Source organism: Microtus pennsylvanicus, chromosome 15 (genome assembly GCF_037038515.1).
Source record: "Microtus pennsylvanicus isolate mMicPen1 chromosome 15, mMicPen1.hap1, whole genome shotgun sequence".
Taxonomy (NCBI): domain Eukaryota; kingdom Metazoa; phylum Chordata; class Mammalia; order Rodentia; family Cricetidae; genus Microtus; species Microtus pennsylvanicus.
This window is the reverse complement of record NC_134593.1, coordinates 50404525-50429260: the sequence shown is the minus strand read 5'-3', so window position 1 is coordinate 50429260 and position 24736 is coordinate 50404525. Positions and strand designations below refer to the sequence as shown.

Here is a 24736-nt window from a genome sequence, read left to right as displayed (position 1 = left end):
CCAGTTAAATGCTTTCCTTTATAAGAGTTGACATGGTCATGGTGTTTCTTCACAACAATAGTAACTCATCAGTAGGTCAAGCTCTAGGTAGACTCCAGATCAATTTCTCTATGTTTCATGAGTTGTGCTGAATTCAGCAATAGAACCTGAATGCCATTTTAGGGAGCAAGCAGTATAGCCTTGACAATAGACATTTTTAAAATTATTCAATGATGCAATTCACTTGAGAAAAATGTATTTATGCATAGTGGAGTGAAATAGAGCAAAATGCAACTAAATCTACAAATAATCATTCATTTTTAAAAACACAGGTAAAATACTATCCAGTAATTTCATAAACATTATGTTTATTTCTTATGAAATTAATAGTTTTATAATACTTATATTTTACTTTTATCAGATAATCCATCATTTAACTTTACATATTATTATCTTACTTCTGAAGAAAAATTGAGAGTAAATTATATCATAACAACATAACTGGCAAAATTACTTCTGCCAATATGCTCATATTTGTTTTATTTATTGCTAGTTATAGTCTAAGAAGTTCATGAATCCCCCAGAGAAATATGTTCCCTAAGCAAAGTCACTTTATTACATTGCAAATAAAATAGAGTGTACAAATGGAAATACATAAAATTCATGGCAGATCTATGAAGATGAAATATTTGTGAATGTGAGGCTAAACAATGAGGCCAAACACTGAAGCAACACTATAAGCTGTTAGTTGTTTTCTGTCACATAAATCATTTGTGAATGTGTTATGAGCAGTTATAGTTTATGTAAATCAAGCAACAAAATTTACTACTACCAGTCATAGGAATCACATCAACTTAGACCTTTCAAATTTTCTTTTACTGTGTCTCTCAAATTTGTATATGTGTATGTGTATATATATATATCAGACAAAAAATCCATTTTATTTAGCTATAATAAGTACTAAACCTATAATGACCTTTCATTTCTCTAAATGCTTTCTAATTGTATTTCTTGGATAATTTTATCAAGTTTAAGTATCATGGTGAATACTTATCGAAATATTACAATTGGTATTTAAAATTACATTTATTTGTTTTCTGTGTGGGGTGTATGCTTGTTGGTCGACATTTATCATGTAAAAAAAGGACAATTTGTGGGGTTCATTTGTTTCCTTCCACTGTACGAGTTTTGGCTATCACTTGATATCCAGGTCATCAAACTAGACAGCAAGCACATTGATACTCTCTTAGGCACTAATGGTTTTTGTTTGTTTGGTAGGCTTTTATTATTCATTTATTTATTCAAGGCATAAGACAAATATAAAAAGAAATGGAGAGCTATTCCCTTCCCAGTCATGTTGATTCAGTTAACATATCATTACTTTCAGAAGTGGTACTGATAGCACATATACTTTCATCATTTAGAGGGACATTCATTCACTTTTTCTCAAGGTGAGATTCTCAAATATGCCAGAGGACAAATAATAAAGCAGAGACATTTAAAGTCTGACAAAACTATGTCATCCCCAATATTGTTCCCATTCAATAAATCCAGCACTGAATATATGTATCTGTTTTGATCATTAGTGTCCACAAATAAGGAAAAAATAGTTATTTATTGATTATTCTCTTTGTTTTTATGGTGCTTTTCTTTTTAAAAATGTATATGACTAGTGTGTTTTCACATTATAAATTGCAATGCATTGTACAAGCATGTTTTTATTTATTGGAATTGATGACTATTTGATTTTATTTTCTGTCAGGAGCTACCACCATAGAGAAGTATGACCTCAGAACTAATCTCTGGATCCAGGCAGGAATGATGAATGGCAGGAGGCTTCAGTTTGGTGTGGCTGTTATTGATGACAAGCTCTTTGTAATTGGAGGTCGAGATGGTTTAAAAACACTTAACACTGTTGAATGTTACAACCCCAAAACAAAGACCTGGACTGTCTTACCACCGATGGCAACACATAGGCATGGTCTAGGTAAGGCCTGTAATTATTGATATAAGTTTTGGAATTATTTTTGAAAATGCAAATATACTAAATTCAATAAAATGTAAATGCTATTAATTTTTACTTTATATAAAATGTTTATTTGAAGGCAATATTTTCAACTTTTCCTAGATTGGCAACTATACATTCAGGTGTGGAAAAAGGAGGCTGAAAAAACAGAGGATAGTTAAGCTGTCCATACCATTTTCAAGAACTCATCACCATACATTTGGTGTGAAAAAGATGAAATATAAAGAACTAAAGATGACCCCCCTCAAACATAAATAAAAGAGGGAGGGGGCAGACAGATGAGTAGAAAGATTGGGAAACTAGCTTCTTGTGAGACTCTCAAATATTTTAGTGATTCTACTGGGAGGATAAGAAGATCTTCCACTGTCATCTGCTGTGTATTCACAGGAGTCCTGACCACCTGATAAAAGATGTAATTAGAAGATTTCTTTGTAAAAGGTAGCATGTGACTCTCTTCTACTTGCAAGACTTTGATGGACCAACTTTATCTTGAATTGTATTTCTTGCTTGAACGAATTCTGATTCCATGTCTGAACTATTACACTAAACTGCAGCTAAATTACTAGAACAATCTGAAGTTGTCTACTTAAAACAGAGGTGGGAACATGCTGAGATGGATGGTAATAAGATCTGTAAATGTCCCTGGGTTATGGAAACAAAACTGATTAGTACTTGGAGAAAACAGATTTATAATAATAATCATTGGAAATACTGTTGAGCACATAATTTTCTTGTATATTTATGTGTGTTATATTAGGAGAAATATGACTAACAGTAAGGTTTATTGCCCATGCTTTCCATAGGTTTTAGACAACACAAAATAGAGCTAGTAATGAATACATTGAAGAATACATCAGAAAAGCAATAAACCTGTATTTGTCTCTACTAAAGCTTACTGGGATAGAAAAATCTCATTCTAGTCTTTCAGTTTTCATTGTATTTAAAAGAGCATCTTATTCAGCATAACCTCTGTTTCTACAACTACTTGAATATACGTTTATTCTTTTAATGTCTCTTTTACTTAAAGAATTGCATTGCTTACAAGCTCTCTTAGGTTTTATATGGATATAGTTGTCGAATGTTGGGCACCATTTGTAGGCAGAGGTTTCTGTCCTGCCTGGTCTCACATTCTTTCAGTTCCAAATAAATACACATAGGCTTCTGTTAATTATAAATGTTTGTCCTATTGCTTATGTTTATTACTAATTAGCTCCTATGTCTTAAATGCACCCTAAGTTTTGTCTATGTTTAGCTATGTGGCTGGTACCTTTTCTAAGTAAAACATTCTCATCTTGCTTCCTCTGTGGCTGGCTGGTGACTGACACTTTGCCTTTCCTCTTTCCAGAATTATCCTAGTATGGTTGCTCTGCCTATACTTTCTGACTGACTACTGGCCAATCATCATTTTATTAAACCAAATTTAGTGACATATCTTCCCAGTGTACAAGAACAATTTCCATTATAAGTTGTTCAACTACTCCTGAATGTGAAGCCTGTTCTGGAATGGTTAATATACCCAATGTCATGCTATTGATGAAAACTGATTTTCCCTCTCCCAGTAGGTATATGTGACAGTTCAGCTGTCAACATTTACCCTCAGGGCTAGTTTTCCATTCACTAATTCATTAATTTTTAAAAATAATATAACAATATTAAAAATAATATTTTGTGGGGTTTTGTGTGATGTCCTTGGTCCCTCTGGCTCTCGTAATTCTTCCTCCCCATCTTTCACAAATTTGCAGAGGTACACCTAATGTTTGCCTGTGGGTCTCTGCATATGTTTTTACCAGTTGCTGGGTAAAGCCTGTCTGGTGTAAATTGGGATAGGAAATGATTAATAATTATAGCAGAATAAACCCACAGAGTCGTGGCTTATTGGGTCTCAGAGACACTGAACTGCCAACCCGAAAACTTACCTGGGACTGACATGGGTCCACTGTATTTGTTAGTTTTGTGGCTTGATCTTCTTGTAGGACTCTTATCAGAGGGATCAGGTGCTGTCTATGACTCTGTTACCTGTTTTGGGGAGTCTTTCCTCCTGATGGGTTGTGTTGTCCATCCTTAATAGGGGAGTCCTCATCTTACTGCAACTTGATATGCCATGGCTGGATGATATACATTGGAAACTGTACTTTTCTGAAAAGAAAGGAGAAGAGGTGGATGCGGACGGGGCCTTGGGAAGGAACTGGGAGGAGAAAATGAAGGGAAAACTGTGATCAGGCTGGGGAAAATTAGTTAGTTAATTTGTTAATAATAAATAAATTTTAACAGGAACAGAATCCCAGTAAAATACTTGAAATAACCCTGTTTTGATGATGATGGTGATAATGATAATAATAATAATAATAAAATTATCACATCAACATGAGCCAAAACATACCAACAGGCTAGAAAATAAACCCAAGAGAAAACACAAGAATCAGAAACCTACTCATTCCCACACTAACAAACCCACACAATTACTAACTATAAACCATAATTGTTCTTTGAAGATTTGGAGACTTTCTACCATGCACCCATCTAATGCCAGGAGTTTTGAGTAGAAAGAAGTTTTTATGCTTCAGTCCCTTTTTAAAATCTTTTCACTACAGGTCCATGAGACTTGTCTGTTTTAGTTTCATTTTGTTTGAGGTAGTTTTAGATTGTTGGTTTGCGGTTTGTTTTTAGTTTTGTTTCTTCTTAAGGGAGCATTTTTTCTGGGTAGCCATAGCTTTTCTGGAACATCTTGGACTGTAAACCAAGTTGGCATTGAACTCAGAGGTTCACGTGCCTCTGTCTCTCAAATGATATTTTGATTGTTTTTGGTGGGTAATATGCCTCTCAAAGTCCTTCAATGTGGTTTTGGTTATGCAGAATAATGGAACATCCATGTAAGGTGCATTCTTATTGCTGTGTGAACTTCATTGCTGTATTATTTATGTCTCTTTACTGTCTTTACTTTTATTAGCTTGAATGTTTTCTTTCATTTGATTAAAGTTTCTAAAAGTTTGTCAGTCTTTTCTATTTTTTAAAAACCTATTATTGGATCCAATAATTCTTTGTGCTATTTTATTCTTCATGTTTGACTTCATTAATTTCTTCTCTAATCTTAATTGCTATTTTTTTAATCTGCTACTTTGGGATTTGTCTTGTTCTTTTTTTTTTGAATCATAAAGATTTTTAACTTTGTTATTTAAGATCACTGAAATTTTGGGAGAGGCAATTAGCAGTATGAACATTCTTCAAAATCATGTTTTTTTTGTGTCCTGTGCTTTTTAGTATGCTCTATTTTCATTGTCATTAACTTCTATATTTCAAAATTTACATTATTGATTCATGAAGTGATCAATTTGTCCTCCCAAACCATGCAGTTTTGTGCTTTTAAAGGATTCCTGTGGGTATGAGCATATGTTTTTTCTGTCTATAGATGTTTCTTGTACTTTTGATTTGTCTTATTCTTTTCCCCTTGTTTTTATTTTTCTGTTCTAATTTGTTTGTTTTTATATTAGGTTGTTTCATTATTATTCTTTAGATTCTTTAGATATGTGTTTTCTAAAGAGAGACAGAAAAGGGATGAATGGGGATGGAGGGTGGTGGGGGAGAATATTGTGGTGGAGAAACTCTAATCAGAAACTAATGGTTGGGAAAAAATCTAATTCCAATAAAGGAAATATGTTGATTGTTGAGCAACCTCAAGCAACAAGTATATATCATATTTTAGAATAAGTATACAACATCAATATTATAGACAGAAGTTAAGAAGAATAAGAAACTTAACAGTAGGATAAACAGAGAAAGAAGAAAATGGACTGATACAAATGCAAACCATTATTTGTTCTTCCAAGGACATTTTTGAACTTGATATTATTTTGAGTGTCATTATCTGAAATCACATTACATTAAGACTTACATTAACACTGACAATTGAATGTCAAAAACTGGCACTGTCACATTAAACACTATTTCTGTTTTAATCTTCACAACAGCCCTCTTGAGGTATTATTATTGCCACAGCTTTAAAAGCAAGAAACTGAAGCTCAGAGAAGGAGAAATTCATCCATTCTTACAAGAAAGCTCAAAAATCTTTGCAAAATTTATCTGCTCCTGTGATTGCAATATCTTCTTGAAAAACTGAAAGAACTTCTTGGGTTCTGGTCCAAGTAATACCATTTATGTCATTTACTTTCAAACATTTAGAACAAACTTAAGGGATATTTTTTTTTGATAGGTGAACCAATTTTATTTTTTTTTGTTTTTGTTTTGTTTTATTTTTTTTAGTTGTTGAAAAAAATTGCGCCTCCTCCCCGTTTCCCATTTCCCTCCCCCTCCTTCCACACATTGTCCCCTCCCCCACTCTCCATCTCCTCTCCCCCCACTCCATTCCCCCTCCCTCTGGAGAATGAAGAGCAGTCCAGATTCCCTGCCCTGCAGGAAGTCCAAGGTCCTCCCACTTCTATCCAGGACCAGGAAGGTGAGCATCCAAGCAGGCTAGGCTCCCACAAAGCCAGATCATGTATTAGGTTCGAAACCCCGTGCTATTGACTTTGGCTTCTCATCAGCCTTCATTGTCCTCCATGTTTAGAAAGTCCGGTTTCATCCCATGCTTATTCAGTACTAGACCAGCTCGTCTTGGTGAGCTCTTTCACCCAGTCACACTGAAAAATTGTGGGCAATCTGCAAGAAAGCGCATATCCAAGATGAAAAAGAATTTTCTTCAATTAATCTAATTTTTTAATGTTTATTTTTTTCTTTTTTATCACTAATAATTAACAAGTTACCTCCTGTAGTAATTAATCATTCTGCCCCTGACATACTTCCATAGCTGCTATTTATGTTTAATTTTGAATAATTAGTTTATTATTAATATTATTATTTATGTACTGGCCACAGTTTCCCTTCTATCAACACCTCCCAGCCTACCACTATGTCCCCTTTCATCCTCAGTTTCTATTCAGAAAAGGATAGGTATCTCACGAACATCAGTCAAATATGGCATATCAAATTACAGTAAAACTAGGCACATCCAGTATGAGGATTAGTGTTCTAAAACCAGAATAAAGAGTCAAAGTCATCTCTCAAATATATACAGAGGGCCTAGGGAAGTTCAATTAGACTCACTTGCTGTCCATTAAGTTTCTGTGAATCCCTTTGAGCCCAGTTTAGTGTATTCTCTGAGGTCTTTGACCACTCTGGTTCCTATAACCCCTCCTCCCTTCTTCTGCAGGATTCCTCATGCTTGGCCTAATTTTGACTGTCGGTCTCTGTATGTTTCGATCTGCTGCTAGATGAAACCTCTGATGACAGTTGGTCGAGGCACTATCCTATGAGTATAGCAGAATATCGTTAGGCATCATTACGCTGATTATTTTTTTTAAATCAGTATTTTTCTAGGTCTCAGTGCTATCCAGTCTCTAGGTCATGTTGCTCCAAGCATTTCCATGGGTGAACTCACTCTCGAGGCATGGGTCTCAGACTAGACCAGTCATTGCTTGACAATTAACACAACTTCTGCAAGAAATTCCAGTATGTATTGTGGCAGGACAAATTGTAAGTCAAAGTTTATATGGCTAGGTTGGTGTCCAAATCCCTCGCCTGGAAATTTAGCTGGTTACAGGGGATGACTGGCTCTGGGTACATATCCCCTTCTGTCAGGAGTCTTAGCAAGAGTCACCCTTTTCATTTCCTGGGAGTTTCCATTAAACTAGGTTTATACTTCACCCCAAAGTGCCCCCCTTTTTCATCTCTTCCAGTACTCTTCTTGTCCATTCTCCTGACACCCAACCCCTCCTGTTTCCATCCCCAACCATTCCAAATTCACACAGGAAATCTATTCTATTCCCTGTTCCCAGGGAGTTCAGGAGAGGCAAGGCCAGCCAGTCTATAGAGTAAGTTCCAGAACAGCTAGGGCTACACAGAAAGTCTATGTCTAGAAAAACAAATCAAAACAAAAATGAAAAAGAAAAGAATAGAAAAGAAAGAGATAAACTGTGTTAATTATTTGTTCCACTTAAACACAAATGCCCTGGTATGGTGGGGATAAAAGGAGCAAATTAAGTTTTTCTTTACTTCTTCTTTTTTTTTTTAATTATGGCAACTTAATGTGTACTGTGAATTATCCTAGTCAGTGGTTTTGAATATCTTAAAACAAAATGTGAAAGTCTGATGATCTTAAATTAATGCATCTTTATAATTTAGTGAATTATATTGCACTACTAAAGTGTTATAGATCACAAAATTTGCTAAGTTTATTTGTTGTCATGAAATTGTGTTCTATATTTTAACTCACAAATAACCCTAATTTTGTCATTCAGGAAAGGACTAAACGTCACATGTTGCAACAGCATTATCATTAAAAAGAATTCATGCAAACATATTTAAGAAAGTTTATAAGAACTCATCTCTCTCCACTGCTTGCCTTTCCTTTACAAAATAAACTATTTTCCTTCCTCAACTCTCTGAGATACTTTTGACTAGTGTCAACTTAAGTGAATGTGTGCTAATGAGGAAATGAGGATCACTTGGTGCCTTGACATTGTGAAGCTTGGAATGACAGACAAGATTCCCCTGTTGAGAAGTGTGATCTCGGCCTTCACATCTAGACATTAATAAATGGAATAATTGCCTGTCAGCACGCTTCTGAAATATTTAAGATGCAGAGATAAAACGGAGTAGCTCATTAAAAATAAATTGTGCCAGTTGGTTCTTATCGCTTGAAGTGAAGTCTGAAGACAATACGAAATTACTTCTAATGTTAGAAAACGTAGATGGCCAATAAACAAGGATGCTGCCTTCCTTCGTTTCTGTTGAATAAAGAAGTCCTAAAAGTTGCACTGTGTTAGAGGATGGCTTATGCAGAGAGAACAGCCCAGCATCCACACCTGCAGCAGAGAGCAGAAACTGCTATGACTAGTTAAGGCATTAGACTCAGGTGGAGATAAGACTTCTTGTTTTTGAAATTTATTTATTTATTTATTATTTTCTTTGGGATATTTTTTCTTTTTCTTTATTTTATTTTTTTTTATTTTATTTTTTTTTATTGAGAAAAGGAAAAAAAAAAGTTTCCCCCTCCTCTCCAGTCCATGTTCCCTGCCCTGTGGAAAGTCCAAGGTCCTCCCGCCTCCATCCATGTCTAGGAAGGTGAACATCCAAACTGGCTAGGCTCCCACAAAGCCACAACATAAAGTAGGATCAAACCCCCGTGCTATTGTCCTTGGCTTCTCATCAGCCCTCATTGTTTGCCATATTCAGAGAGTCCGGTTTTATCCCATGCTTTTTCAGTCATATTCCAGCTGGCCTTGGTGAGCTGCCAGTAGATCAGCTCCACTGTCTCAGTGGGTGGGTGCACCCCTCGTGGTCCTGACTTCCTTGCTCTTGTTCTCCCTCCTTCTGCTCCTCACTGGGACATTGGGAGCTTGGTCCAGTGCTCCAGTTTGGGTCTCTGTCTCTATCTCCATCCATCACCAGATGAAGGTTCTATGGTGATATGCAAGAAAACATATAGTTATCCTCTTGCCTATGGGAAGTAGACAAAATTGCCGGGGAGAAAATTGGGATCTTGGGGGTGGGGTGGGTTGGGGGTAAGGGGAGATGGGGAGAGAAAAGTGAGAAGGGGAGGATGGGGGAACTTGGGGAAACAGGATGATTGGGATAAAGGAAGGCTGGATAGGGGAGCATGGAAGCACAATTCTTAGTTAAGGGAGCCACCTTAACTAAGGCTGGCAAGAGACTTGAATCTAGAGTGGCTCCCAGGAGTCCAAGGCGATGTCCCCAGTTAGTTCCTTGGGCAGCTGAGGATAGGGAACCTGAAACGACCCTATCCTATAGCAATACTGTCGAATATCTTGCATATCACCATAGAATCTTTTTTTAAATTTTTTAAAAAGAAATTAACCTATCTGCTTTCATTATACATACCCAATCCAAGTTCCCACTCTCTAACCTCCTCCCATTCATTCCCTTCACTTTTCCCCACCTCTATCCCAACCACCATCCACATCTCAGAGTAAGGTGCATTGCTTTAGGAAATGTCCAAGGCCCTCCCTACTATATCTAGGCTGAGCAAGGTATCCATCCAAAGAGACTATGTCCCCAAAAAGCCAGTACAAGCATGAGGGATAAATCCTGGTGCCACTGCCAGTGGCCCCTCAGTCTTCCCCAGTCATGCAACTGTCAACCACATTTAGAGGGACTAGTTTTATCTTATGCTTGTTCCTTCCCTGTCTGGCTAGAGTTGATGATCTCTCCTTAGCTCTCATAGACTGTTTCAGTGGGTGTCCACATCGTGGTCTTGACCTCTTTGCTCATATTCTCATTCCTCCCACTCTTCAATTGAACTTTGGGAGTTCAGTACATGTTCCGATGCGGGTCTCTGCCTCTAAATATGGCTTTCTACTTTCTGAACTGTGATTGTGCTTTTATGATGTTAAGATGACACTTAGTCCTGCATATGCATTGGGTAATAGAATACATAACTTTAAAAGACCCATGCCTGAGAGAAAAAAAATGTCAGATAACACCTAGGCAGCAGCTCCTAGAATTTCAAGGGAATAAACTGGGGAAAGTTGTATGCCAATATCTCAAGAGGTCATGAATGCTGAAAATCTCTTGTATCGACAGCAAAATCAGATCTTTTCAAAGTAAACAGGAGACCATCCAGATGCTCACTTTTAATAGTGACATAGGAAAGTGGGTGGGCTATCCTCTCCCAGTGAGGAGCTTACAAAGTGCAGAAAACAAGAGCTAGGCATTTCACTGAGATTCTTGGGAAACCTGTGACCTTTCAGCGACAACCACTAAAGTCATTTTAAAAAACAAAAGGAGGTTAGGCAAGGTAGTAGAGGCTTAAAATTACAGCATTCTGAAGACAGACGTGGAGGGGGGGGCGAGGAATCTCTGTCAGTTCGTTCAAGGTCATCCTGGTCTACAAAACTGGTGTACAAAAACAGTCAGGGACCTTACACAGAGGAAACCAGTTTCAAAAAATCAAAGCTAGCAAAACAAGCCCTCCCACCCCTCCTATAAAAAAGAAAAAAAGGAAAGGGAGAGGAGAGAGGGAAAGAGAGGGAAGAGAGGATGAAATGATGGACAAAACGGAAATAGATAAGGAAACACACTTTCAGAACATTCTAACATAGAGCCCTGGCTGTTTCGTAGTTTGGCTTCCTTAGAGACAGGAAAAAAAAATTCAATTGGAACACAATATGAGATGAATCTTCCAAGAAGAATGCCTGCTGAAAGTGAATAAAACTTTGAGTCAAAGTTTTATATGTTCAAAGACACATTTCTAGAGCCAGTCCAGGAGTCACAGCAGTGAGGAACACAGATACAGGATCATAGTAGTAATAGCAGTAACACTTCCAGTGGTTTCTTACTTCCGAAATTTCTGACTTTATTTAGAAATACTCACCAGGGACACACCCACCCACCCACACGCGCACAAAAGGAATTTCTAGAATTTGAGACCCAGCAACCAAGCAGAAAAACACATTCAATCACTGCCCTCTGTCTCTAGTACACTTTCTTTCCTTTTATTTAATGGCTGTTGCCAGTTTAGCAGGGCAAATAGCCAGTCTTTTCATATTTTTGCACTCTCCTTTTTCTTTTCTTATGCTTTTATTTTTAATATTTTCTCTTGGTAGATTTTGCTAATGAATATATGGTGGCCAGGATTGGGGATTATTTTGTTCTCAGTCTTCTGAAAGCATAAAGCTAGCCTTTGGTTATCTGACTTCATGTCATTAAGTCTTAAGTTCTGAAAAATAAATTGGTATTTTAGACTAATTTATGGACAGTAAATATTCTTGATAGGAAGAAGAGATCTATTTAGTTTAATAGAAATGGAACGATAGTAAGTTGTCAAAAATTTTGGTTTGTAAGAAAATTTTCCATCAGGTTATATATAGCAAGGCAAAGAGGTCTCTGCAATAAGTTATAAATGTTATCTGATATAACTTTTGGGATGGTGGAATCTAGAAGTCTAAATTAATATATTTCATAAGTTTTACCTGAAAGTTGAATGAAGTGGGCAATGAATACTAATATGTAGACTCAAGCTAGCACAACACAACCTCATTATTGGTCTACTTCTGCTCTCCACAACCAGAAGTTCTAATTAATCAGTTTTAGGGAATCTTTAACATGAAAGTAAATTTTCCAGATCCTTTACAGCAAAATTTTTTCTGTTATTAAACCCAACCTGAGTTGGATGACTATATAGAATTATATATATAATATTATATATTTATTTTATATATTATAAAATTATTATATTATATTTGTTTATTATATATAATAATATATTATATATAATTATATTATATATATAATTTTGGAGAATAATATTTCATCTTTATAAATAAAACAACCATTATCTCTTTATACACGTATGAATATACAAAACACACTACCAAATATAGCATATTGCATCTTCTTTTAGTGATTTTATTTATTGAATCTCTTTCACATCATGCCAAATTCAGTATCAGACCACTGTGATTCAATGTATAATTTCTTCACACTCACACGATCCGGCTTTTCTTAAATGCCTTGTGATTGCCATTGAGAGCATGTGTTCGGTAAAATACTTTGTTAGAAAGCTGTGAACTATTGTGCTCATAATTAGGTTCTAACATTGGATATTTGCCTCTTTTTTCAATTATTCTATGGTATTTGATTTCCTGAAATTTTATAATTGACATCAATTTTGTAGTGAAATCTTTTTTAAGTGAGTTGATGTCATTCAGTTTTTATAAAGAGCATTTTCCTATGCAGTGGTCATTTCAGGCTGCTATAATAAGATGCAATAACTACTTTGAATTAAAATGCAGCTGCTTATATTCACAGACCAGAAAGTTGGGAAAAATAGTCCAAATGATTATGCTCTTCAGGATGCCCCTCTTTATGATTTAGTGTCAGGTACCTTCTAGAATATACTCCCCTTGGTCTGATAATGAACTGCTTTATTTCCTCTCATGATGATGCTATGAGAATCTGATACTTCAGAACTCGTGTAACCTTAGTTACCTGTCAATGGTGTTAAAGTGATATTGCAGAAATTATGTCTTCAACATATGCATTCACAAATTCAGGCCTTTTACTTTGTATTTCTATGAATATATTTTCTCCTATTCTTACTGAATTCTTGAGTTTATAATGCCAAATTCCTTTCTATTAATTTTGATTAGTTTTTATCTTAACATTCTATGTCTGCCAAACATATCATGACAGTTCAATTATCTGATCAAGCATTGTAATGTAATTGTAATAAACACATCATCTTATTTTGAGTTACATTAATTTTAACCTTAAAAACTAATGAGCTCTCCCAGATTTCATCTAAATATTTTGATTCTGTTTGATTACTTGTTAAGCAGTTATTTTCTGTATCTCAAAGTTGAACATTTTTTGTTTAAATTGTGTGAGGTCTTATATAATCAATCAGTCAAATATTTTACTTCATTTCTATTATTCAAACATCACCATATTTCTATATCTTTTGCAAATCTTTAAACATGTTTACATTTCATGCTGTTTATATTTCTATCATTTATAATATAATATTTTCTATAAACTGTTTTGTGTTTGTACAAGCAGATTATTGAAATAACTTCATCATTTATTCTGCTTAAAGTGTTTATTAATTTAGACACATTAACTGCCAGTTTCTATATTTGCTGAACAATTTTTAGAAATCACATATTTTAATTTGTATTGCTTACTTTTTATATATGATTGTTTGTGTATGATCAAGTATTTTTTTTGTATGTTCATGTGGAAGTGAGGTCAATCTTGAGTGTCATCCTCAGGGTCTCTTACCAGCTGGACGCCATGAAATATGTTAGACTAGCTGACCAACAAGCTTTAGAAATTTTTCTGTCTCTCCCTCACCAGCTAGCACATTAGGAGCTTTTCTATGTCCAGGTTCTTGCGGTGGAAAGAAGGACCTTTACACATGCCATATATTTATGTAACCGAATTGTCTTTCCAAGCCCATATTCTAGCATTTAATCTTATTTTTATGTTAACATTATTATTTACCACACTTAGTACGAGTCATCATTTTACAGTTATTGTGATTACAATGCTCAGTGTGTCCTTTGTGAAATTGTGTGGAACTGTCCTGCATGGTTAAGGTCTCTGCAGAAGTACACTGCCAAGTATTCCTCTTATATATCTCTACTCTGGAGTTTAAACCTGAGGAGACAGAAAATGTGAAAACAAGTTTCTGTTTATTTGTTTGTTTTGTTTTGTTTTCTGACTTTGAGGAAACAGCCAAATAAATATAGTCACTTGAAGTAAATAAAAAGTTCCCCTTGGTGACCTGTGTCTTTGTTTTCAATAAGTTTTAACATTCTGTTTTAACTCTAGACACTAATATTTCTGCCAGAAATTTATCATGACCACCAGAAGAAATACAACACCAAAGTTCTTCATCAATCCTAAAAGTATAAAGTACCTTCATTGCAGTTCTTTGAAATTTCTAACTCTGTTTATTTCACAAAAGCACAGAATTCAAATTTAGACACAAAGTAAAGGGGGATTGCATTTAGGATACCTTTATGGTATTGGATTTGGGGGAAAAAAACTTCAAAATAAGCATCAGCTATAAGTGTGTTTATAGTATTATTTTTAATTTTTCATATTTCAATCCTCAAAGCTTGTTATACTTTGCCATCAAAAGTTAGAAGTACACTTTCCAATTTGATGAAAACTTATTGTACACATAAATGAATTTCCCAAAGAGTACATAAAAATATTTGTAAATCTTTTAAAGCAGACAAGAAATATTTGTTACATTTATTAGTATTAAAAACCTAATAAATATTATTTTTGAAAACAATGCAAAGAAAGCATCTTCTAAATAAACACTAATAGCATGAACAACAAGGAATTCAAATACTTACAAAAAATCTTAAAGATAGTAGATGGTTGAACAAAATGTATGTGATCAGCCTTCAAAATTAATATCTTTCTTCAACCAACCTGCTTTATTTACATTTGGTTCAAACAAATAGTAATTTCCTCAATTTTATTTAATTTAGTAATTTTGGAAAACTAAACACGTAATCAAGACTGTACTTATTAGTCATACAAGACAATTTGTTGAATTAATTTTAATAGGTGCATAATGTAATTATCCTATTCTGCAGCCCCACATTTAAATTGCTTTTAAAATGAACACAAATACAATAAAGTTCTAAAATTACATTAAACAAAAATACATATCTATTCATTTACATCCATCACAGCAGTAATATATTATATTAGTATATAATGAATGTAAAAGAGACATGTATTATACTAGTACATAAATTATCTGAATATTGTATAGCTATTCTTAGTATGTCTATTATTCATTTTAACAAAATTTCAGTAAGTGAAGTATTGCAATGTCAAGGATAAAAACAAAATAGAAATGTTACTTAATTAATGGGAAATAGTTCTGCAGCCATCTCAGATATGAGTAGAAGGTAAAATTTCATCAGATGAGTTGTTGGGGATCATTTGCAAGGGTAATGCATCAAATGATAAACCGTGTAACTTTAGTGGTTATAATATTGGAAGAAGGAATTAGGAAAAGCTAGGATAAAGCATTTTGTAACAACAGATTAACATTGATATAAATATGAGCCTAATATTCTCTAACTACATTTCTGTTCTGGTCATTTATCTAATGGTTTGATGAAAACTGAATTTGCATTAGGAGTCTTTGACCATACTTACCAACAATAGTACATTGAATACTTAAGTTGCTAAATTATATACAATTGGTTGTTACAGAATTCATAATTTAAATGAGATAAACTGTTATCTGGAAGGGAAAGAAGCATTTCCTTCTACTTCTTCCACGCACTCATATGCTAGGTCAAAGTGGCAAGAATCCAATCTGGTAACCATGTCCTACTGAATCCCTTAAATAACAGAGGCTCAGAGGCTGATACTGAGATTTGACATTTTCATGTGTCTCACAAAGGATCAAAATCCTGTAACGGGGGAACAGTATAGCAAGCAATATCTATTTGACACTATATGCTAGAGATACTGAAATTTTCATCATTTGCTCATGCACAAAATTTCATCATTCAAAAGAAACAAGATAGCAAAGGTACTAAATTTCATGAGAATCTCAAAATCAAAACGCTTTCACAAATTAAAGGTAGAATAGCTACCCAACTCATTCATAAAGACAACTTTATCTTGATATCAAACTGGATAAGGATATACACAATTAAAATCAAATTTCACATTCTGTGATCAACACAACTACAAAGTCCTCCCACCCCCCCAAAAAAACATTATTTCACAATACCTTTCACTGCACAATGTGATACTGGAAACTACAAACACATTGTTCATTTTTCTCTCTCATGTTTTAGGAGTAACTGTGCTTGAAGGTCCTATTTATGCAGTGGGAGGTCATGATGGCTGGAGCTATCTAAACACAGTGGAGAGGTGGGATCCACAGAGTCAGCAGTGGACCTATGTAGCCAGTATGTCGATTGCTCGGAGCACTGTTGGAGTAGCAGCACTGAATGGCAAGTGAGTAAATTTTTCTGTAATTTTTAATAGGCTAAAAAGTAACAGTGTTAGTACTTAAGAATTGTTTTGAAATAAAGCCATGTATATTTACCATACAAAATAATTTAAAATTTTCTCAATATTAATTGCATATCCAAGGAATGTTAAGTTTATGCTATGAGGATATTTCTAAACTTTGAGTGAAATAGTTAATAAAGATTTGTTGTTAATTGCACTTTTCCTGTATGATTGTAGCAGTCTATCCACATTTCAACCAGTCTATCACCCTTAAATTAGCAATTCTTAAAATTAATTGAGTTTTTATTAAATTATTTGTACAATATATTTTTGTCATGTTTTCCTTTTCCTCAACTCATCTTACTACTTCCCTACCTCTGTCCCCATTATGATAGGGCTCTCTCTCCAAAAACAAGAACAACACGACAGCAAAACACTAAATAAAAACAGAAAACCAAAGACACACACACACACACACAAACACACACACACACACACACAACCCCAAATAACTAAAGATCCCACAAGATGACAATAAACAAACCAAAAATTCATTTAATGTTGGACAATTAGTTCCAGTCATGGAATATTTTTGATATACACAATGTCACCCCATTGGAAAAATCTAATTTTCTTTTTGTTAGCAGGAATCAATTGCAAATAGCTCCTTGATTAGAAGTGGAACTTTGAATTCACTTTCCAGTCATATGTCTTTGTGTTAATTTCTAATTTCTGCAATTTGCCTGGTGGTAGGTAAAGACTGCAAACTGCAGGCATTCTGATGGCCAGAACTTTGTTATCTAACCTGACAGAGAAGCAAAACTGGGGACCCATGCCATATCTCCATGAGAGAGCTGGGATATTGGGAAATACTGCATTGCCCAAAATTCCTTGTGCATGTCAGAAAATGATATGAGATAAAGCTGTGTCCTCGCTGCCTTCTTCCAGCACTGCTTTATCTTTTTCATGCTATGTTTTCTGTATTTATAAGAGGGGAGGAATGACACAGAAAATGTACATCTTTGTACCCTTGTAATCCTTATTTCTCTGCTACAATGAGAATGAAATATCTCCCCTTCTCTATAGAGGTCTTAGGAGATATATTTTATAGATAGTTATTTAAACTGAAACAATTGTGGAAACTATTTCATGGTCTTAATTAAAATCTGAAGACAACATTTTTATCTTTAATATATTTGTTAGTTGTTTACATTTTAACAGATTTCAGATAATGCACTCATGTTCTTGTATTATCATGACTTTTAAGCTACTTCATGCAGGGTTATTTTAGGAATAAATAATATGCTTACTGACATTAAAAAAAATTAGGGCACAGAGAAACACTGTCTCAAAAAAACAAAAAAAAAAAGAAAATAGTAAGCATAAAAAGTGATTTTAAGGTACAGATACACACCCTGTCTCAAAAATCCCCAAAAAAGAAGAAGAAAATTTTAGGCATAAAAAGTGATTTTAAGTTACATACGCACATGTAGAAATATACTAAAATATTATATTAAATACTTAATTTTGCTTCAGAGGAAGTCTTTTTATTTCATATTTTCCCTCAGTTTGTTCTTTTGGATGTTATTTCACTTGTATGTAGTATAAATCTCAAATTTCAAACAAAAACACAACCCAAAACCAACCAAATTTTAACAGGTATGTAAATATTTACACTTCAGTATAAATAAGATGTGGAATCTTCCAATATTTTCTTGAGAATTTGGCAGAATGCTTATTTTAAATATAATCACTCTGTAAGTATATAATGGTGTACACTATGTCAGAGACAATTCAGTTTATTCACATTGGTTTATTTTTTGGCTATCTGACATGTTAGATGGTAGTTCATATATTACGTGAAAAGAACTAAAGTGTATATTACATTATCTATTTTTATATAATCACAATCTTACTAATTGCCTATGATATTCTATTTGCCTTTTACTATACTATATATAGTTTATCTGACTTTTATTTATACTATAAGCTTTGGGAGAAGAGAAACATACACTAAAATAATAATAAAAGCCTGTACCTGCCTTTATAACAATGATATTTAATATTTTTCATAGAGTTTCTATCACTGTAATCGCTATTTGGCCTTCTGATAAGTCTGTCTTTATATGTTACTTAATAGTTTGTTTTCCTTTGAAGGTTTTTGATATCTGTTTTTTGTTATGCACATTTTGTGTTTTAATTATTATGTATCATGAGGAATTCCTTTTGTAGTTCTTTTCATTCAGTGTTCTGTTTGTTAAAATATCCTAATTCACTTGATATATTTATGTGCAATTTAGTACAGAGGCTTTAATGTTTGAATAACTGCTTAGTTTATTTAACATTGGTTTGATAATTACCTTGTATCTGAGCTATTCTTCCCTGTGAGTTTATTTTCAAACATATTAATTTATGTGTGTTAATAGAAAATATTCTCCAGTCCTAGTAATAATGTATATATAGAGAGTCCAGTCACAGTTTTGGACATATTATGAATTAAATGTATATTCAATTTCTTTTCACCTGATTTTAGATTCATTCATTACGTAATTTAGTGTTAATCCCCGGTTTATACTATCTTTAGGAATTTCAATTTAGTCCAGTACTGTCATTCATGTTAGATATTACTGTTAGATGTTAATTGGCATGAGAAATGCAATTTGGACGGGGGGCAATGCCTGAGAATAGCATGAGCAGTTCTTCTTACCAGGCACCTGGAGGAGATCCTGACCCACTTGGCAAGAACCTGTGGACAATTCACCATATAATTCTGGGCATCAACCCAGGAGTTTGTGTGCTACGTATTCTCCTTGCTTTCACTATGCTGGTCACAGTGCTGGTCTGAATCAGTTACAGGAGGCCATGGAATTTGTTATTAAATATTAGTGTAATTATTCTGGAAATAGTGATTTTAAACATAAGAGTTTTAAAGGAATGATGATAATTAAATGGTATCAAGAGTTAATGGGAATATTCAAGAAACAAGGAATGAAGTAGAATCACAGAAACCTACAGTTCCCTAACCCCTAATAGGTATGCCAATACCCCAAGAGCATGAGGTACATAGACATAAGACAGTGGACAATCAATTCTAAGTATTAGGTGTAAGTTTTCAAGTTATCTTGCTTATAGGATAAATGGGAAAACTTAGTATGTTCTCAGAGGGCATAGGGTAGTACGAAATGTAGACTGGATTAGTTCAGCTTTGGCTGGTGAGTTGACTGTGAGAACCAAGACCCTACTGGCTATAAATCTTAACCGCAAAAGACAAAACTGTCTCTTACCTTACATCATGCTGCAGCTGCATGGCCAGCTGGGGACATTGTTCTACCTGTAGGTGTGCCTAGTTAGAAAAGTACCTTTGTCGCTTGCAAATCTTTGTATGCTTCTGATGAAAGAGCTATAGATCAGAAAGCTAATTGCTACTGGTGGGAACATTGGGAGATGGAAAGATAAAGAAAGAGCCAGGGAACAAAATAGTAATTATAGTGACCCTTTTTAGGAACTTGGCATGTAAAATCTGACTGTAAATTTATTCATGCACACCTTTGGCACTGTGCAAATAAAGATGACTCAAGGTATCTGGGGACACTTGATTGAACAACAACAGGTTGTCACAGCTTCTTGGCGCCTACTCCACAGATCCATTAGGGTCCTCAAAGCCTTCTGGAGCAAGGTTCCAGCAACTAATTTTTAAATGGAACTGTTTACATTTTTTCTGTACATTCGTTCAATTGCACTTTGATATGAAGCTATTTGGAATGCTTTTGTTATACTTGCAATCATCTTTCTCTTTTAAATCAAAACAATGTAGCTTTGAGAATCTTATCTTACATCTAAAAAGTGTTTTAACAGCCTAAAATGTTCTGTAGTTTGATGCCTCTCTTAATGTCTAGGTGATTTTCATGTCTTAGAAATATAACCGTTACAATAGAACCTTTCACATCAGAATCCTATTAAGGAATTATTTCACCTCTGACAACTTTGGGGCATTTACTCCCATCTACAAATGGAAGGTTTTCTCTTGCTTTCACATACCACTTACATATAATCATGTTAGGTGTTATATCCTTTATTTTTACACTTATCCCAATTAGGAATCATTAATATCAATGACCAGTCATCTTAAATTTAGATTATTTATTCTACTATTTTTTGTGCTAAAATAAAAGAAATTTCCTTAGTATTTAAAACTGATGTGCTCAGACAAATCATGTGAATCCATGATATAATCTTATTGTGATAAATAATCCATGATATAATTCATGATATAATCTTATTGTGATAAATGTCCTTTAGCTGTTTTTTATGTTAAAAATATCAGATATAAAATGAGCACACCCTAAGAAGTAAAGTTACAAGAGCTCTGTGAGCCTTTAGCAGGCAACATGTTCTTCAGTCCTGTGTGGGAGACAAAGCAAATCTAAGGCTGACTTTGCAACCTGCATTAAGATTTCTTTGTAAGCAGGAATAAAACCAGCCATCCACCTGTCTGGGAGTTTAGTGAGTATTCCCAAAATAAACAGTTCACATGAGGGAGGTCACTGAGAAGATCAAGCAAGAGCATTCTTCCCTGGCATCTACAGATTGACTTTGGATCAGGTTAAAGGATTTTGCCTGTATTAAAAAGCAAGGGACCAAACTAGATCTAGGGAGCTGCTAGAGAGTCCTTATCCCACAACCTATCACTAAAAGTACCTACAAAGCTGGGTATCTGAAGGCTTTTTAATAACACTATATTTATGCTAATAATTTCAATCTATTTGGGCCAAACCTTGAAATATCTTGAAAATTATATTAGAATCATATGGCTTTTATTTAACTATGAAAAATGATAAGGAACTGTACTTAGGATGCAAATTATTAAGAAAGTTACACTTTAAGTCCAAGGAAATGTGCAATTTGGGAAGATTTCTTGGTGTTAAAAAGCACTTGATTTTATTTTTAAGGCAGAATAGAATTACCTACCTACATATGAGGTAAAAGGGATGCAAAGCATAGAGAAGCATGGATTTCCTAGATGCAGAGAAATCAAAAATTGGCCTAGATTAGTATTATGAAATTCAAAACACTTCTTGATGACAATTTATGCTTTTTGGTGTCCTATGTTACTTTTTATATAAGGGCTTCCTTTTGTAAAGTATCATGTGTCACCGTGCATGAAGGAACCAATTTTTCATTTTTATGTGACAACAAAGGCAAGATTTTTAGCCGTGGATATGAACATCTGAAATAGTGAATATCTTCTAAATTCTTGGCAGTTGAGAGTGTTCATGTGCTGTACTTGGGTAAATGCACAGCAGTAGTAAGCAGTATAACACAATGGAAGTATAAAGACAGTTTGCGTTCCACTCATCTTCCCTTCTTTCTTCTGCTTCTTCAACCCCGCTCTCTAATTTGGAACCTCCTTGGATCAGAGGATAACTAGGCAATACTCCCTTTGGCGTTAAGAATAAATAGGTATATTTTTGAACAAGAAATGATGTTTATAAGCACCCTGTATATTTCTGGTAAAAACAAGAAGCCCGTAAGAAAGGTTCTTTTGGGTAGAAAGCAGATTTGTTCCTAAAATAAATATATTTTTCCCTTTAATACCACGTATAAACAGGTCACATGAAGCTCCCTTTTAAAAGATTAACATTGCCTAAATTCAAGACAGCTAGCTCATGGTGTGAAGCAAACTCAAAGATTATGAGTTTTCTCTTCAATCTTTCTACGCCATCATTGGGAAATGAATGAATGTTAATAAGAAACTTACAGTGTAGCTGGATTTGTATTATTTGTCTGAAAAAACCTGGGGTATTGGTTTTCTGCCAGCTTCTGAAAAGTTGCAGATTAGAAGAAAAGTTAAATCTCACTCTTTTGACACAGAGGGGGTTTACCTAAGAGTGGAAACCGTAACTGGGCTTTCTGTTGCATTACGTTAACACCAGCACAAGGGAAACAGGAGAACTGCTGTGAGTTCAATACCAGTTAACCACATACTATCAGACCAAAACTGCGTCTCACAACTGCAGAGTAAATAAATGAATACAGGTAACCTGCGTTCAGCATTATAATACCCCTACTGTAAACTTTGAACATATAATTTGACAATGCAAGATTTATTTCCCATATATTTATTTATATATATATGTTCACATAATATAAACACACATATATTTATGTTCCCAGAAGTGTAGATGGATAGTTAGATAGATACATAGATAGATAGATTATAGATAGATAGATAGATAGATAGATAGATAGATAGATAGATAGATAGATAGATAGATAATGTTTCCTAAAGTATATGTGATAATATAAAATCAGTAGTTTTAGTGGGCACATATTAGCTACATATGAAGGCAAAGAAATTTTGTCTCAAAACATTATGTCAAATGAACTTTATGCTAACTAAACTTGGAAGAAATAGAAGATCATGGGAAAAGTTGGATTCTTGTTATTCTCAGCAAAGCATGTCACTTTGTGAAAATCAAGTATATGTCTGTATCCTATGACAACACTATTATGCAAGATATTTGCTGCTCGATATTCATATCAAACAGAAGACAAAGCCTGATGATTTTTTAATGATGTTACTTGGCAATTTTTTTTCTTGTAGATTGAGAATGAAATCACAGCTTCCTATCTTGGCTACCACACCTCTTTCATCCTTCGTCTATCTTTTCATCCAGTTGCATCACTCCATCCCCTCCTCCCAAGCACCTGTCCCTTCTTATACATCACCTGCTGTTACCTTCCATCACCCTCGCCTCCACACATGCTTTTCGTACGGGCAATGCTGCCCTTGCATTTCTTCATTCTGCAGATTTCACTCAGTTTTCAGTGCTGACTTGAAATGTCATGTTTCCTTTCGTGCTGGGATGCTGTCAGCTGTCACTTCATATGTTGTCAGATCATTTACCTCAGCGTTGGAATCTTCTTTGCTCTTCAGAGTCCCCACATCTAATTTGTCCTCTTGGTGAAAGCAAGCTGTGAGACAAAACCATGATTAAATAGATGAAGAGAGGCATCTGAGGATACACATGACTAGTTGCTCATCAAAGTCTGCGTGTAGAGGGCAACATTATTCTAGCAGCTCAAGTCCGTTGTTTTATATTTTGTTATTATACTTTTAGTAATAAATACAATATTATTTTTTATTTATTTTTACATTTTAGTTCTTTGATTGTGTACAAATAAGTAGGTTGTGAATAGACTAAACGTTTACATTTTATTTTTACATTTTAGTTCTTTGTTTGTGTACAAATAAGTAGATTATGAATAGGTTTAGTTGACTAGCTATGCTGACAAAGTACTCATTTCGATTTCTTTTTCCATTGTAGAAATACACCTATCAGTTTTCCTACTGTATTTATGGAGCTGTAAACAAATACTTTGCTATCTCTTTAAATGATTCCTAAACTACCAATTTTCAAAGAACTTTTGTGTATTTTCAAACTATCAGTTTTTCTAAAATCCATTGTTACTGCTATTATTGAAAAGTATGTTAATAAAATCAATATTTAACTTTATATATGCATATATAAAGTTAAATATATATATATATATATATATATATACATATATTAAGATAGAGAGTGAGCAGACAGCTTCTGGGTGATCATGCAAGGCTGCATGGCAGTCACACAGAGAACACTCAAGCTACCGACCATATTTTATTATGTCGTGCAGCATGAAAAACTGCAATGGCATAATAAAAAATGTATCTATAGTTTGAAATCAGCTTAAGTACCATATTGCAGAATTGTTAAGAATACTAGAGCATGGACCAGACAGCCTGAAGTGTCCACACTATAATATGCCGTGTGGTACATTGATTTTGTGCATCTCTTTTGAAACTGAAAAATGGAGAATTAAGTGTGCATGTTTATAGGCAGGTTAAGAATAATAGTTATGACTAAGGATCAATTTGATAATAAAGTATTAAAAGATAAGTAAATTGTACTTTCTTTTCTTGATGTCTTTACTATGGGAATTGTCCAAAAGACTTCCATCAGAATTAATGACTACATGGCCTGCAGCTATTGTTCACCCTGATTAACTCCAGAGGTCACAACAGCATCAATTTCTACTCTCTCCACTAACTCTGATCACTACTTAGTCAATTTCAAAATCTTCCATCTTCCAGAGATCCTTAGCCTCTAGTTTAACTATCACTGTAATCTTTCTTTTTATGAAAATGTTATTTTGTCATTGAGACATAGCGTAATT

The 24736-nt window shown here is 34.3% G+C and overlaps 1 protein-coding gene across 2 annotated transcripts in view; it reads left to right on the top strand.

The window, feature by feature from the left end:
- The window catches only part of Klhl1 (kelch like family member 1), a 228833-nt gene that overhangs the window by 195200 nt on the left and 8897 nt on the right, over positions 1 to 24736 (top strand). Inside the window, exons 7-9 of one of the 2 annotated variants that reach the window (XM_075949700.1) lie at positions 1742 to 1966; positions 16360 to 16522; positions 24512 to 24682. In XM_075949700.1, coding sequence (XP_075805815.1) covers positions 1742 to 1966; positions 16360 to 16522; positions 24512 to 24566 — 443 coding nt within the window. In that variant the 3' untranslated portion in view covers positions 24567 to 24682. Of the gene's footprint in view, positions 1 to 1741; positions 1967 to 16359; positions 16523 to 24511; positions 24683 to 24736 lie in introns of those variants that run through there. The other variant, XM_075949699.1, reaches the window with a different exon arrangement.